The 16,970-nt window shown below is 36.7% G+C and overlaps 2 protein-coding genes across 2 annotated transcripts; both read right to left on the reverse strand.

Moving 5' to 3' along the window:
- Nucleotides 1-394: 394 nt before the first annotated feature.
- Nucleotides 395-1,330, reverse strand: LOC149266908 (uncharacterized). The gene has a single exon (XM_089409536.1). It carries the CDS (start codon nt 1,328-1,330, stop codon nt 395-397), a length of 936 nt encoding a protein of 311 aa, XP_089265662.1.
- Nucleotides 1,331-9,340: 8,010 nt separating this feature from the next.
- Nucleotides 9,341-16,488, reverse strand: LOC149266909 (large ribosomal subunit protein eL6-like). The gene is made up of 4 exons (XM_089431187.1): nt 16,119-16,488; nt 15,718-15,824; nt 10,267-10,445; nt 9,341-9,724 (listed from the first exon to the last, which is right to left on the reverse strand). The coding sequence occupies exons 1-4, from the start codon at nt 16,370-16,372 to the stop codon at nt 9,569-9,571; spliced, it is 696 nt and encodes a 231-aa protein (XP_089287313.1). The 5' UTR covers nt 16,373-16,488; the 3' UTR covers nt 9,341-9,568.
- Between the last annotated feature and the right edge of the window lie 482 nt (nt 16,489-16,970).

Here is a 16,970-nt window from a genome sequence, read left to right on the forward strand (position 1 = left end):
GTAGGTTCCGACTTTAAAAGATCCTTTACTGCTTCTATTTTTGCGGGGTTCCCCAGTCCTCTGCAATTCCAAGAGACTAGCTTCATTATTTACCTATGTTAGGGGTGGAGCCACCCTTGGATGACCTGGGCCTGCTGCTTCTTCCGATTGTCATTTCTATCGTGGATTGGCTCCCTTGGGTTTTGAACCGTTCTGCTTCTTCTCTTTTTTCCTTGCGGGATTTCCTTCCGGGTCGTTTTAATGGTCTCTCAAAGAGCTCTTCCTCTGAGGACTCAGAGCTTTCAACTAGCTTTTTCTTTATGATTTCTGCATAGGTGGGGTTAGAGGGGTTGCCTTGGATGTCTCCCCCTCCCTCTTTGCTTGCAGGAGGGGTTTCCTCATGGTTCTCTTTTTCCTATTCTTTGTTTGGTGGATCAGGTTGTGACTCCTCGGTTCCTTTTGCTTTTTCTCCCTCTTCCTGAGATGGGATGTTGATGTTTCTGTCCCCTGATGCTACGCTTTTTCCTGCATCTTTCTTTGCTTGGGTTGTTCTCTGGACTAAGGTCCATTGATCTCCATTCTGTTTTTCAGGCTGTTCCTCCACTTTCTTCTTGCAGTGCTTGGCAAAGTGACCGTAGCCATGACAATGTCTGCATTTAAAGGGGAGCTGTTCATAGTCGAGCTCTTGGATGTGCGTCCACCCTGCCACCGAGAGCTTGATCGCTTCAGGCAATCCTTCTTCAAGGTCCACTTCGACGCAGATACGCGCACAGGAATATTGGTCTCTTCTAACAGCCTGATCTATGTATTTACCTAGTGCGTTCTCAATGGTCTGAAACGATTTTTGATTCCAGCAATGAAGGGGAAGATGGGGGAGCCTTACCCACACCGGCACAGCAGATGGGACGTCTTGAGAGGGATCAAAGTCTGGGTTCCATTGATTTAAATACAGTCCCTGTGGCCCCATGAAGTAGGGACCGTTTCTGAATATTAAACTTCTGTCTTCCTTGTTTTCGAAAACAAAAATGAAGTACCCTTTGCCAACAAAATAACTCTTCACTCCATCTTTTATCAGAGGTTTCCAGTTTCTCTGGGTCCATTCCTCCACGGATTTGGGGGAGGGCCATAGGCCTGTAAACTGGCCTATGAGGCCTCTTTCTGCCAAATTCAGAGCCGCTTTGCAGGTGTCCTCCTCTGGCAGGGCAACAGAGGGTATCTTCTCCATTCTTTTGATAAATTTCTGTTGTGATGCAGAAGGAGGGCGATTTGTCCCATTTGCAATCAAATTTCTGAACGCTGTGACTTCAGGGGGCGGATCCGCTGGGGGGGCAGAGCTCTCAGGAGCCTCCATCCGGCTGCAGAGTGGAGGGCGAGGCTGTGCGCAGGGGCGCAGCAGCCTGGGCGGCGTTGTAGGTCGCAGAACCCTAGCTTGAGAGCAGAGGAGCCGGCCGCGCGCGCGCAGAGATTACTTTTTACTATTCGACAGTTTTTTTAAATCTAAAATATTTTAGAAACACATACACACACATATAATATTTTAGTATGACCTAAAATAGTTTTTGTTTGGTTAGAAACTCATCTTCTATGTAAGGAAATGGGTTAATAGTCTAAGACCTAAATGTATCTAACAAGAGTGAAATCCTACGTCCTTATGAAATATTAGCAGGTCATTTCAAGTGGCATGGTTTTCCTCAATGTTCTACAACGACATGTCCCCCATGGTGGGGTGCATGCACCCCACATTTCACACATACCCAGGACAAGGGGATGCTTGGGGAAATGTTTCCCATGTCCCCCTTTGGGGGAAACTTGGGGAGACACGGGAGGGAACATTTCCCCAATGTGGGAGATGTGTTTCCCCAAAAGGAGTTCTTGTGCACATAAGGTGTTGGTCGTTCCACCTAAAGTTTGTTTGAAAAATTAATTTATAAGTGGGGAACCTAATATTTAACCCTGTGGTATTACTAAGGCTATGTAATTAAAAGTGCCATTCTCCTTTATCTTTCATTTTTATAATTTTACTTACATTATCATTAATTGACTCAGGATGTTTGAGAGTGGTTCTGACTTCATCGGATTTCATATGAAGAAAGTAGAATTTAGATCTTACTCAAAATCCAATAGATTTAACAATTTTAAAGATTTGGGGATTGCGGCATTTCCATTGAATTATATCGTGTATGACTTAATCAAGAACACCAAACCCTCTATGTACTTCAATGTTGGTGACATTGATTATTGAACTCCTATGTCATAATCCTAGTAAAATTGTACCTATCACTCAAACAAAATCTCGACTTAACATGTTAAGTTTTTTTTTATCTTATTTTAATGCTTAGAGGGTGATATTGATGATGAGGCTCCCAATATACACAATGATTTGATGATATGTAGGTATTTGTTGTAACATGATTTTTTTTTACAATAGAGGCCATATAGAGCCTCTTTGTTAGATGTATGTTTGGTATGAAATGCATTTAGAACTATTTTGGTTATATGCACTCTTACTATACAAAATATAAACTTTGCATATTTGTGTATAATTATTTGAATTAATATGCATAAACATGAATATTTGTGTTTTTTGGTTCCCTAGTTTTTTGGTCCAATTTTTTTCGTAGTTCCCAATTTTGGGTCAACCAATTCGATCTCTTAACCAATTTTGATAACATTGGCTCATTGCCCATTATTCATTTTTAGTTTAAACTTGATTCTTGACTATAGACACTACTTACCTTAGATCAAGTCTTTGACTCGTCATTTTTCACTATTTTTGAGTGAATAATTTCAATTTATTATTCCAATCTTCATACTTTAATATCTACTATCTTGCTTAGTACTAATTAGATTCTAGAATAATGAATTATAAACTTAAAAATGTATACAATATTTTACTACTTTGATTTCACTTAATCACTTATTATGTATGAATGAATGTAGAATTTGTGATTAAGTGCAATAGAAATAGTAAAATAATGCGTGTATTCTACATTTGTTCATACATAATAAATGTTAAGTGAAATAGAAATAGTAAAATAATGTGTGTGTGTGTGTGTGTAAAAATATTGTCTACATTGTATACCCTAATATCTTTGTCCCCTTTGAATTTCCTTAAAATTTGCGGTGCTCCCACACACCCCCCTTGTCTGTCTCCCTATTCTCGCATTCTCTGTCCCAAAAACTCGGTGAAACATTGGTTTTCCTTTAATCTTTCCCAAAAACAAAAAATTGGCGGAACATTGGTTTTCCTTAAATAAGGGTGACAATCAGCGTGCATGATCAATCAGTGTGAATTCCCCAATAGCAATCAATAATAATCATAATTTGACAAATTAAATTATAATATTTTTTTAATGATTCATTCACCAATAGCAATTAGTGATGACCATCCATTACTAATTTGATAGATTAAATTATAATATATATGTATATTACACCAATGCCCTTACGGAAGCACAAGTAAGAATTTAGGAGGAAGATGAACTTATCTGGACACTAGCTCCCCATGGTAGATACACTCCAAAAGATGGTTATCCTTTCATTTTCGCAGAGAACAAACCTGATAGCAGTGTTTGGTGGTGGCGGTCGCTTTGGAAGCTTAAAGGCCCTGCAAGAACAAAGTTGTTCATGTGGTCTCTGTTACGTAACAAGGTTCCTACATGTGATAATCTTCAACGTAAATCCTTTCAAGGTCCAACCTGGTGTGCTTTATGTAAGGAGAATGCAGAATCTATAAATCATTTATTCCTTGAATGTCCCATTACACTTCAATTATGGAGCCAGATATATCAGATGTTAGCAATCAATATTAGGTGGCAGGGTGAATCATTTCCAAAGGCTTGGGTGTCATGGTGGAATAGGGCTCACCCCGTAAAACTTGGGAATTTACCCTTGTTGGTTTGTTGGGGCATCTGGCTAGGTAGGAACAAAAAAATCCTTCATGAAAAATATCAGAATTGGACTATAACTAGTTCCCATACATTGGCAACATATCACTTGATCCCTTGAGATGTAAAAAATTAGAGGATCTGGAACATTAGTACAGAAGTTATTGACAAAACCATGCCATGGGCATATTTTGATGGATCTGCGCAACCAGAAGGTTATGGAGGTGGGGTTGCCTTATACTTAAATGCAAAGAATTTTCTCAAACTGAAAATGGGATTAGGGGGAGGTACAAATAACTATGCAAAACTAAACAACCTTAGATTTCTGCTTATTTTTTCCCTGGAGAAAGGATGTCAGCGCTTACAGATATTGGCGATTCAAAAATTGTCATAAATTGGTTCAATCAAGAATCAAATTGTTAGGTGCACCCACTCAGAAATCTGCTGGATGGAGTAATGATATTAAAATTTCAATTTGATTATGTGATATGTCGTCATATCTACAAGGAAAGGAACCAGATTCCCAACAGTGTATCCAAAGAAGCTAAGCAGCAACATTTTGGCTCTTGGATGATTCAGGATCATTTGGAACAGAACTTTTTTTAGTACTATCACATGCCCTTCATCGAACAACAAATACAAGATCCAGGTTCAACATGATCCCTCTCAGCGTATAGATGGGACACTATTTTATTATTTTTGCTGATAACTCATGTTTTATGGATATGTACATTTTTATACATTTTTACTCAGATACTTATATGTAGTCACAGTTTTACTGAACTATATGTTGTATGTGGCAAGATGGCCACTAGTTTTGAGATATGCTCCTTTATAACATCTACATGTAATTTTCAATATTTTATATAATGAAAATTATGATTTTTCCCCGGGGGGGCAATATATATATATATATATATATATATATATATATATATATATATATATATATGTACCCACCTCACCTTCTTTAACCACCTACGACTCCTTTAAGTTGTTGGCCAAGGGAGAGAGGTTGGGAAGGGAAGGGAGATTCTGACTCGTATATCATAAGCACAATCGAAGTGCCGAATTATATTTCTAAGCATCCACAAGTGCATAAATATGTTTCCTATGCCTTGTGCCACTTATTTTAAATGATTTTAAATTACATTGTGTGAATGGATTTGGCATCCACAAGAGCAAATCTATGTTTCCTATGCTTTGTGCCACTTATTTTAAATGATTTCAAATTAGACTGTGTGAATGGATTTAACTCCTAGGTCGCACCATGAATAATCTGATATTTAGATAGACACAGCTACTAGAGAACAACCTAGATTCTACATAGATCGTGTATGGTAGGAGTTGGTCCTTAGATCGTGTATTGTTTGAGTTAGCCTTGGGTCACACCACAAACAATCTTATATTTCGATATCAATGGGCTTACCTATGAACAATCAGTGTTAAGTCCCTATAATACTAGTGTAGCCCCCTTATTGTTGTTATTAGTGTAGCCCTCCTATTGTTATTGCTGTGCCCATCTAACCCCCATATTGCTATTGTTGTGCCCTATATAAGCTCACTATTGTTATTGTTGTGCCCTTACATTTTTATTGTTGTGTAGGCTTTGATTATATTGTGACCCCTTAGACTCCTATATATACCAAGGAGGTCTTGTCATTTGTATCATCCAAAAATAATTCATTTATATGATGTAAAGGTGGTTGCCCTTTCGAAGAGACTAATTTTCAAGTCGTTGATCTATCTTTTCTTTTTTTTATGATCTGATTGCATAACATTTGGTGACATATCCCATTTTCACTGGAAATTTTTGGATGGAATTATTTTATTGTCTTGGTACTCAATTAGCTTATAGTTCATCTTAGTGTCTTCAATATGACGGGCAAACTGAGATAGTGAATAAATGTTTGGAAGGCTATCTTCGTTGCTTTGCATCTGATAAACAAACTCAATGGGTCAAGTGGTTACCTCTAGTTGAATGGTGGTATAACACTTCCTTCTATACTACAGCAAAAATGGCCCCATTTATGGCACTTTATGGATATCATTCATCGTCCATGATGTCATCTTTAAGAGAAAATTCTAAGGTTCAAGCAGTGGAAGATCACATCGAGCATCGACAACAAGTTCTCCAACTCTTAAAGGATAAAATCACTTTGGCATAATCAAATGAAACAACAGGCAGATCAACATCATCGTGAAAGAAGTTTTGTGTAGACGACTACGTATTTTTAAGCCTACAACCATACAAACAAATGTCCCTCAAGCAAGCTAAGAAGGTTAATAAATTATCACCCAAGTATTATAGTCCTTATAAAAGTGTTGCAAAATATTTGTACTATGGCATACAAATTGGAGTTGTCTGCATGTTCCCAAGTGTACACAGTTTTCCATGTTTCATGCTTAAGGAAGGTTGACAGTGACAAGCTCCAGTTCAAACAATGTTGCCAAAACTTGACGAAAAAGAAAAAATCATATTGGAGCCTAAAACGGTTACGAAAACAAGAACTTGACAACTACGAAATTGATCAATTTCAAAGTATCTCATTAAGTGGAAAAACTTACCCGCTGAAGATTCCACATGGGAGGATGAGAATTTTATACAGAAACATCCATAACTACTTAAACGTTGAGGACAACATTTTTTAAATGAAAGAGACATGTTAGGTCCCTATAATACTAGTGTAGCCCCCCTATTTTTATCACTGTGCCCATGTAACCCCCATATTGTTATTGTTGTGCCCTTACGTTATTATTGTTATGTAAGCTTTGAGTATATTGTGACCCCTTAGACTCCTATAAATACTAAGGTCTTGTCATTTGTATCATCCAAGAATTGTTTATTTTTGTGATATAAAAGAGATTGTCCCCTCGAAAAGGCTAATTTTCAAATTGTTGATCTATCTTTCCTTTTGTTTTGTGATCTGGTTGCATAACAATCTAATGTTTAAGTACATTCAAAGGTATGGTAAACCCAAGGGTCAAACCATGAACAATCTTATAATTAGATAGTCACAGGGCTACTTGTGGACAAACTAATATTTACATTGTCAAAGGGCGTACTAATGTTTGTTTTTCTGGTTTGGGAAATGTGTGGGGGTTAATTAGGATAGATGAAAACTGCCATTTATACCATGTACTTAAAAACACCTGCACAAGTTATCTGTCATATTTAAATAGCAGATAATTCTCAAAATCGACAACTCTTAGAACTAGAAACAACTTTACAAAAGTTGGCAATTTATTCACTGTTCAACATTCTTGCTGAGCATTCACAGGGAAAAAAGATCTTAGAGACATAAAATTTGGCGATCCCCTCCTAGCCAGCTTAGGGCTAAATTTATGCTCCATAACCTCCTTACAAACTTGGGGTAAAATAAATGATAAAAATTATATCATGCCTTGAAATGGAGACATCAGTTATAAAGTGACTGTTTTGCATGCCTCATGTCCAAAATGTAGAAAAATGCAAAGAATTATAAATTACATTAAAAATTTAAAAATAAAAACCTCGATCCTTTGCATATTTCTTAATTAATAAGAAGCTTTGTTTTATTTAAGCTCTTTGTTAATTTCTTAATTAATAAGAAGCGTTGCTGTATTTAAGCTCTTTTGGGATCCAGTATCATTTTCTCCCCCAGTTGGGGGGCGTTAATTTCTTAATTAATAAGAAACTTTGCTTTATTTAAGCTCTTTTGGAATCCAGTGTCATTTTCTCCATTGGGAGGCTTTAATCATTCCATTTAAAATCTCCATTGGGAGGCTTTAATCATTCCATTTAAAAAGGAAATATAATTGTTTGCAAAGCGAAAATATCTTAAATCTTGCAAATTTACTCCTGTAAAATAAAAATACAATAATCTGACAAAATATGGTGTTTCCTGAAATCAGCAGCTTTTTAGAGATTATTTTTAAGGTGGTTTCCATAACATTGACCATCATTTTTATTTAAATTCAATCAATTCCCTACCCAATCTACATCTTAATTTTTCCAAGGCAGCGGACAAAATTCAGTGGCTACACAATTGTTCAAGAAACTTGAATAGGTAACCAAAAAGCATTTACAATTGTTTAAAGCAACACCCAAAGTGATGCAAAGATGAAATAAGAAAAAAATAGCTTCAGATTCCATTCATAATTTACGAATTACAATACAACTGAAAATAATCAAAAGGGTTCTTCAACAAATTAAACCAACAGCTCCATCAATTCTTCCATCATCAAATAGAGTTAAATCAGTTTTGCTTTGCCAGAAATGTGTTTAATTGTCCCCAAAATGAGAAAAATATATATATCAACCATAAACTGTAGACATGAGAAACAACTTTGAGCAAACCAAAAGATTTAAGATTTACAAATTAATATGTGTAATTCAGTGATCACCTCTTAACCAGCGTAGGGCTAAAAATAGAAACAATTTTACTAAGGTTGGTGAGTTATCTGTGCTCCATAACCTCTTAACAGACTTGGGGTAGGTCAACCGATGGAACTTAAATCCTGCCTTAAATGGAACCATCAATTATAAGATGCTGTTTAGCATGCATCACGTCCAAAATGTGGAAAAATGCAAAATATCTTAAATATTGTATTACACCTGTAAATTAAAAATAAATTAATCTGACAAAATAGTGGTGTTTGCTGAAATCGACAGCTTTTTAGAGATGGTTTGTTAGGTGGTTCCCATAACATTGACAATTATTTATGTTTGAAGTCAACAATTTCCCTGCCCAATCTACATCTTAAACTCTTCCCAGGCAGCGGGCAAAATTCAATAACTAAACACAATTGTTCAAGGAACTTGAATAAGTAAGCAAAAAGCATTTACAATTGTTTAAAGTAACACCCTAAGTGATGCAAAGATTAAATGAGAGAACGGCTTCAGGTTCCATTCATAATTTACAAATTATGATAGAACTGAAAATAATCATCAAAAGGGTTCGTCAACAGATTAAACCAACAGCGCCATCGATATCGATATAGATATATATATATATAAACAAACTTGAATAAACCAACAGCGCCATCAATATATATATATATATATAAACAAACTTGAATAAGTAACCAAAAAGCATTTACACTTGTTTGAAGTAACACCCAAAGTGATGCAAAGATTAAATGAGAGAACGGCTTCAGGTTCCATTCATAATTTACAAATTACGATAGAACTGAAAATAATCATCAAAAGGGTTCGTCAACAGATTAACCCATCAGCGCCATCGATCGAGATATAGATATATATATATATATATAAACCAAATAAAATGTAAACATAAGATACAGCTTTGAGCAAATCAAAAGATTTAAGATTTACAATTTAATACGTATAAAACGTATCTTCATGGCAGAAAATGGAATCAAATTAATGCCTTTCATAATTTTATTAAACTCATCAAGAAAACAGATTTAGTTTCTTTGTTTATCCCGCTTTTGCAAAGGCATTAGTTGCTCTCACTTTTTCACAGTCGACATCGAGTAATATAAACCATATATTTTACCAGGCCTACCCACAGGGGCCAAGTGATACATTGTTTTACTAAAATTTAATAATTTCCGAATATGGATACCAAAAACGACGGCATAAGGTTTATGCAAAACATTTCAAACCTTACTTAGAGAAAGGCTTATATTAAAAATTCTGAACTCATTAACAAAGGTTTCAATCATGGAAAACTAATCTCTGCAGTTGTGCTCATCTTTCAGAAAACAAGCTCATGTGGCTTCATTCCTGATCTCAAACTAAACCTCGCAGCCAAATACTGCTTCATCTCAGGAACGGATTCTAAGGCCTTTACGACTTCAACATCCAGGACTTTTTGGTCTTCCTTTTTCTCTGGAGGCAAGGTCGTTTTCTCCTGAAAACTCGACACATGTTATATTAGTACCTAAGATTTACAAGAATACCTTTTTAAAAATATCCTTACATGGACCAGACTTGGTGTATAAAGAAAAGCACTAGTTCTACACATGTTTTTATTACCAAACCAGGTGCTCATGTTGTCAAAGATTTTTTATAGCAACCTTTTCATAAAGAAATTACTCTTGAAAAAAGAAAGGAAAAAGAACTTTCACTAAAAAAATCCAACAAATCTAATCAGCGACAACCTCATAGCCTAACACAGTTAGCATTCTAAAGAGGTGGGTTTCTTAAATTCAAATGTGTGTGTGAGAGAGAGAGAGAGAGTTGGCTTATTGTTGACTATTAAACATCGGCAGTGGAACCAAACGGTCTATATATGCAACAACAGCATATACACAAGAGTGAATCTGCTGCATATACGCAAGAGTGAATCTGCTGCATATACGCAAGAGAATTATATTTACAGAAAACATTTTGATCTAAATGCTGTTGGAAAGCCATTATTGTCAGGATCAAAATAAACAAAAAAATAGTTACCTCTTTCTCCGCCTCAAAAAACTCACTTTCTGTCTTCTTCTTCCTGATAACCTCCTTTTCAAAGTACTTATCTGTGAATTTGCTCGCATCAACACTGCTTATATCAATCTTGGTGGAAGTTGCAATGACATATGCCTTATTTACCCTTCTGATTGGGACACCATTCAATTTAAAAGGGCCTGAACAAAACCCGACGTAGAAGAGAAACCAATGAGCACAATAACTTAGAAACTCTGAAAATATTAGGAAAACACAAGGAAACCAAACGGTCCCACTTTGAAGAAAATACCTTTGATGATTCCTTTACATGTATCAACTTATGAACATTAGTAAGAAAACACAGGAAACTGAATAAGCCCATCGGTGATGGACCCATGGCAAGCATAAAATACATAATAAATAAATAATTTATGCTAGTTACATGTAAATCTCAAAACCTACACATGCACCATTTACAATGAGCACAAAATACATATATTCTTGAAATTGTAGGAAGCCATGAGTAAATTGTAGGAAGCCATGTGTATATGCAACCTAGAAATGGTAAATTTTTCAAACTGAAGCTCTTTCCCTTCCAATTTTGCATTTAATACAATACCTAAAACATTCAGCACAAAGCAAAACCACAAGCATCATTTTTTTTAAACTAAGGTTTAGAAAGCCCTACTGGCCCAAGGGCAAACCAGCTGTCAGAGGATTATAGAAATAAACAATGGTACAGAAGGTCAAGGACCGGTTGATGGGCCACGTCAATTTTGACCTGGAAAATGCAGTAGATAACATGATTTCATGGCCTAAACTAAATCCAGGTAATGAAATTATTAAGTTCCTGGTAAGAGCCAATAGATTACTGGGGAGAACAAAGAAGATACAGCTGCATTGGAGATCCTAGAGCTGTGCTGGATGTGAACTTAATGACTCAGAAGAGAGATATAGTTAAAGTAGGCAGAAATAAAGAATCATCTGCTAATGGGACCTGAGCTCTACACAAGACAATGAAGTTGAGTGAGGAAACGAGGAAGAGAGGGATCCCAGAAAGCTGAATTACACTGCCTTGAATGCAAGCCATCTCTGTGTCACCTTATTTCAGCAGAGAAAAAACACAATGACTAGCAAAAGCAAAGTGAGGTGAAACAAAGGACAAGCCAGGGTAAGGGGCAGAACTTCAAGCTTATTTGTTGTTTTCTCCTGTGGATCCAGGAGATACCACAGCAAGGTGTAATGGATATAAATCATATGATAAATAAACAGTAGTACCTAACTAGAATGATTATAAAATATTAATTGCCATATACTAAATATGATATAAAGTTGCCTAAATAGTCAAAGGGCGTGACTCTCCAAAGTGATGCCCTTCCGAGTATATTTTACTTGGGGTTATTCTCATTGCAATCATATTACCATATCAATCAATTATTCAGTACACTTACATTTTGTAGACATCGTTGTCTTTATTGTGTATAAGATTGTTATGCTTATTACATTGGTATCAGGGACAATAGTAGGCCACTTATACTGTGACAGATCCATCGCAAAATCACTGCAGAAATTCCTAGGGGTCACTTATGCTGAGCTCACCACCAGATTTAGTGGAGGCCCAAATTTGTGGAACCGTGAGTTATGAACTCCAAAAGCAGCATTTTTTATGGAATGCCACAGCAAGATGCTAATTTAACCTTCTCGCCTATATGCCCTTTTTGTGCAACAATGTATGATTATATGAAACCTTTGAAAATAAATATCTTCTCTGTCAATACTGCCAGAGGCCATTTATTGCCAAGTAAATTCTTATGGAGATCCCAAGGCTGTTCAATGAGATGTAACCTGAGTATGAACCAGAAATTCCCATACCAGATAAGCCCCACTATCTGACTGGAGAGGATGAACAATGCCAGAAACAAGATATTGTGCATTGTTTAGAAGATTGTCTTGAACCTCAAGCCAAGGTCAATGTCTACCTCTCCAACAAATGAAATGAAGTCAAAGGTAAAGAGTGAATCGAATGCCACTTGGAATATAATTCCAAAAACTCTGATTCTGAATCCCAATTCCAATTCAATGGGGAATGTGACGAAGAGGAAGACAATCATTTCAATAAGGAAATTCAAGCATAATGAAATCGATGAATAAGACAATGATTTTGGAAGGGATGTGAATGAGGAAGAAACAAAGGAGGAGGAAGATCAAAGCTCCAAAAAGTGAAGAGGAAACCCTCGAGGCTCAAACCAGTTCATGATCTGAATGAAACCCAACCAAAAGACAAAGACACTGCCCACAAAGAGGTGTTGGTCTGAACTGAGTCTGGAAATATCTTCTCAAGACCCTCAAAGTTCAACTGCTATCTATTTTAGTAAATCACTACACATGGTTTTCAGTCTCACGTGGGTGCACAAACATCTATAATGGACGATTCAAGAGATTATTGTGCACCTCTTAAGGATGTACAAATTGGTACACAATATTCCACAAGGGATCAAACACATATGCGATGACTTTATTCTAGAAGGGTCAAGGAAATGTTATTCACCCTTTGTGGATGGTCCAGTGCTTAGTAAGTCCCTCTACATGCATGTTAAGAGAAACTCCCAAAAGCCTTTAAACGAAGAGACAAAGGTAGATCAACTGAACATGCAACACTGTTAATAGAAAGCATTAGACACGTAAAGAATTAAATAGATGTTTTTTGCAGGTTTGTAGAAAATTCAAACTCCAGACCTGTGCCACTCACTCAGAAGGATTGAAGCATTTAAAATCACAGCCTTCACATGCACAGCACTCTCTTTGAATATGTCAGTGAACATTGGACGACATCATCAAAGAGCACAAGAGAATCAACAAAAGGGATATTTCATTAATAGTGACGGAATTGCTTTACATGCTTGGCTGGCTACTGGAGAGAAAACAACATCACACACCTCAATAAGGAGCACTCAATATTTTGATCAACAAGGTTAGAGGCAACTTAAATCTTCCAAGCTTTGATGTCAATATATTCATTGATGAGTCGGACCTTGCATATGGTTATGACCTAACCATTGGGAACTCGAAATACATGAGCCTCCAGCATTTTGAAAGATATTGTTTTGTCCTAAAGAATCCATCTAACACAAGCAATCGACATTTGGAGTTAGGTGACATGTATGTTTTTTTTTCAACAGGAATAAGTATTCTTTGTATTAAATCCACGACTGGTCGCGGCAAATACCCAGGAGAATTGCATTGCTAATTTGTTCATGGACATCTTGGATGTCAAATTGCAACTATCTACCCTTACCCAGATTACATCAAAATCCCCATACTCTGTCAGTACCCTTATTATCCTGGTAGTATAGATACGGCAAAATTGAAACAGGAATACTAAACATTTGAAACCAGTCATCACACAATTGCTTAGTCAGAACCATATACAGGGAGATTGATGTTGATATCCCTCGGAGGAACCCCTACTGGGTTGGCTGGCTTGGTGTTCTAAAGTTTAAGGTCCATAACAATGCTTTGAAGAGCATCGACTTCTTCCTCCAAGCGAGAAATTCGTTGCTGTTGAGCTTCAATTATATCCAATGTGTTACAGTAAGAGGCTCTTTGCTGATAAAGCATGACATGTAGGTTATATATCTCTGAATGCATTGTTGCATGTTCTTTCCTGCAATGTTCACATATAGTTGAGGCAGAAGAGTCTGACTCTGAAAAATTATATCCAGGAGGAGGTCCCTTTGAAACTGAAGCCGAAAGAGACGTGAAGAACCAGCAGAATATGAGACAAAGACCACACATCCAATATTCTTTCGAATGCTCAAAGTTAGTTGGCCGAATAGACTGACTGTGGAATTAAAAGGTGTAAGCCAAAATAGAAAGTGACAGCCCAGAAAGGTAAGACAGCCTACCCTGCCCTTTTCCAAACTGCACACTGGGACCACGAAACAAACAGAATTGCCTCGGGTTCACCCAAAGTCAAAGAAGGAGAGAGTTGAAACAATTACCTCCGAGCCAAAGAGAGAAAGACGCCACACTTCCCAACTACAATGGTGCTCTACACCATTGTCTCTATTGCATCTAAGAACTTTTACGCTTATCACACAAGGTGAAGCATATATCATGCAACTGTCAAAATGCAGCGGAAATGTAAACACATGCTTGACAGAATGGTGGACTATGCAGAAAACAGCAATGAGCCTCTAAAGGATTAACTCATATTTCTCTATCATGCAAAGAGTGTTTAGTCTGGAGTCAATGCTTCTGCAGAGTTGGATGGAGCAACCTTGGACTCCAGGTAATGGGAGATCAACTCACAGTCAAGAGTATAGTGATGGAAGTAAGTCTTCAAAATGTTGGTGTTACAGAACTCAAGGTGACAGACAACATGGATTAAACATTATCCAGACTGTTGCATCATAGTCATGGAGACCCGATTCCTGGCTATGGATTAGTCTAATGAAGAAGGAGATAAGAGTTTTTGTAGTCCTGACCTTGTCTGTCACAGCTAGTTTGTGACGTTAGAACATATCAACGAATACTTTCATGCATCGCAATTTTTTTTCTGTAGTAAATTCTCTAATGCAAGGGCATCATGTGCAGTATCAGTTCATGAAAGATCACCTAATATTATTATTTGGAAATTGCTTTGAGAAAGACACCACGAGGTTGGGAGCTGCACTGCATAAACAACTTTCCTTCAGTCCAATGGGTATCTAGATTCTATTTCACCAAATTCACCTGAGGCTTACACTTAGCCTCATCCCATTTTGGCAGACCACGGCAAGAAAGGAACAATTCTGGAGACTTTAACCTCGTGAGTAAACCAAGACCTTATTTACAATTACCTAGTATATTTGATGGTCAGGGAGGGAAGAACTGACATTGGGGAACAGTATCGGATAGTTATCTGGCAGTTTACTCTCTGTATTGGCATCTTATGATTCCGCATATATTCTTTTAATAACATTCTCCTTCTTCCCCAATAGAAAGATTCCGAAAGCCCTAGCCACCAAGACCCGTTGACATTTGACAATTGCTTCGCATATTTGATGATCGGGAAGGAAAACTGGGAGTGAGGCACAAGACCGGATGGTAATCTGGCAGTTTGCTCTCGGTATTGGCAACTTATAATTCTGCATATATTCTTTTAACAGCATTCTCCTTCTACGTCCCCAATAAAAAAGGTTCTGAAAGCCCGAACCACTCTCTTATGAAGATCAAAACTTACATTTTTTTATGAAATTGTATTAAAGTTCCGATTAAATTCAACTTTCAATTCCGGTTATTCAAAAAGAGGTCTAATAGACCAGGCAGACATTAAAGTGCAATCAATCAAACAACCAAACTGAATTATATCAGCCTAAGAATTTAAAATCCATAAGGCCGGTTGAGTATTTATCTTATCGAAGTAAGACCTATCCAAATAAAAACAAAACCAGTTCAGACATTTGCAAGGGATAAAAGAAGCATTTTTACCAGTAATAAGCAAAAGTCCAGACTCCAGCTGCTTCAGGAAAACAACACGTTTGCCCTTAAACCGTCCAGCCAGAAGGATCAGTACAGTTCCCGGAGTAATGCTGGACCTATATAGTCTCAAAAAGCAGATTTCATAAGAGAAAGAGCAACATAAAAGCACCATGCGGACCAATGATTACTGAATAGTATCTGCAAAAATAGATCTAAACCCTGAATTATTAACAAGTCTATAGGAGTATCGAATAACGTCCGTAAAAAATGATAGTAAAAACCTATGCAAGTATTGAAAAATGCCTGTAAAACTTGATCCTAAAACCTAAACCCTAGATTACTAAAAATACTTATAGGTGTATTGAAAAATGACTGTAAAAATTGATTTCAACGTAGAAATATTAGTTTACCTGAGCTTGGTAGGCTTGGGCTTCCTCTTGTTAATGAGGGGCTTGGGCACGTCTTCTGCAGGATAGAATTTGGGAGCCTTTTCATCGGATTTGGGCACCTGCGGTTGTTTGGCATGCTGGGGAAAGCCACCACCGTTCTTTTCCTTGATGGCCCAAATACCTCTTTTGTGATACATTTTCGATCTAGAAAAACGACCTACTCCCCTTATCAGTTCTTTGTTTCTTGAAACCCTCTGCTTCCCTGCCATGGTCATCTCTCCTCCTCCTGCAGCAGGAATCACTCCCTCAGGGCTCAAGGCTTACTATGGAATGCTACAGTTTTACTGCTAGGGTTCGGGGTTTAACAAAGGTTTGCTATTCAATGGATATGTACTTGGACTTATTTTCCTTTTGCTTTTAAAATAGAAAATTATAAAAATCACAATTTTTACTTTTTAATAAAAAAAACTATAGAGACATGGCACTCTATTCTAATTAAAAAACTATAGAGACATGACACTCTATTCTAAGGCGAGACAATATGTGTTGCCGAGATGATATTTGTTTTTTTATGAAATTAAAATTATATTATATTATAATTTATAAAATGGTAGATTTAAGGTTGAATTAATCACATTGTTAGTATTTGGTCGACATTAGTTTTTCGAATTAATCACATTGTTAGTATTTGATCGACATTTCGAAACTTGTTCTGATGATGAACCATATTAATTGGTTTGAAATGTCGACAAACCCTAACGACGTGATCAATTCGAAAGACAGATATTTAATTTATAAAATATTAATTATTTTATAGTTTGGTGTATATTGTTGTTCTTAATAAGAAATATATATTAAATGTTAAAAGAGCAA

Source organism: Pinus tabuliformis, chromosome 6 (genome assembly GCF_031772625.1).
Source record: "Pinus tabuliformis cultivar Carrire ecotype Pingquan chromosome 6, CPIR1, whole genome shotgun sequence".
Taxonomy (NCBI): Eukaryota; Viridiplantae; Streptophyta; class Pinopsida; order Pinales; family Pinaceae; genus Pinus; species Pinus tabuliformis.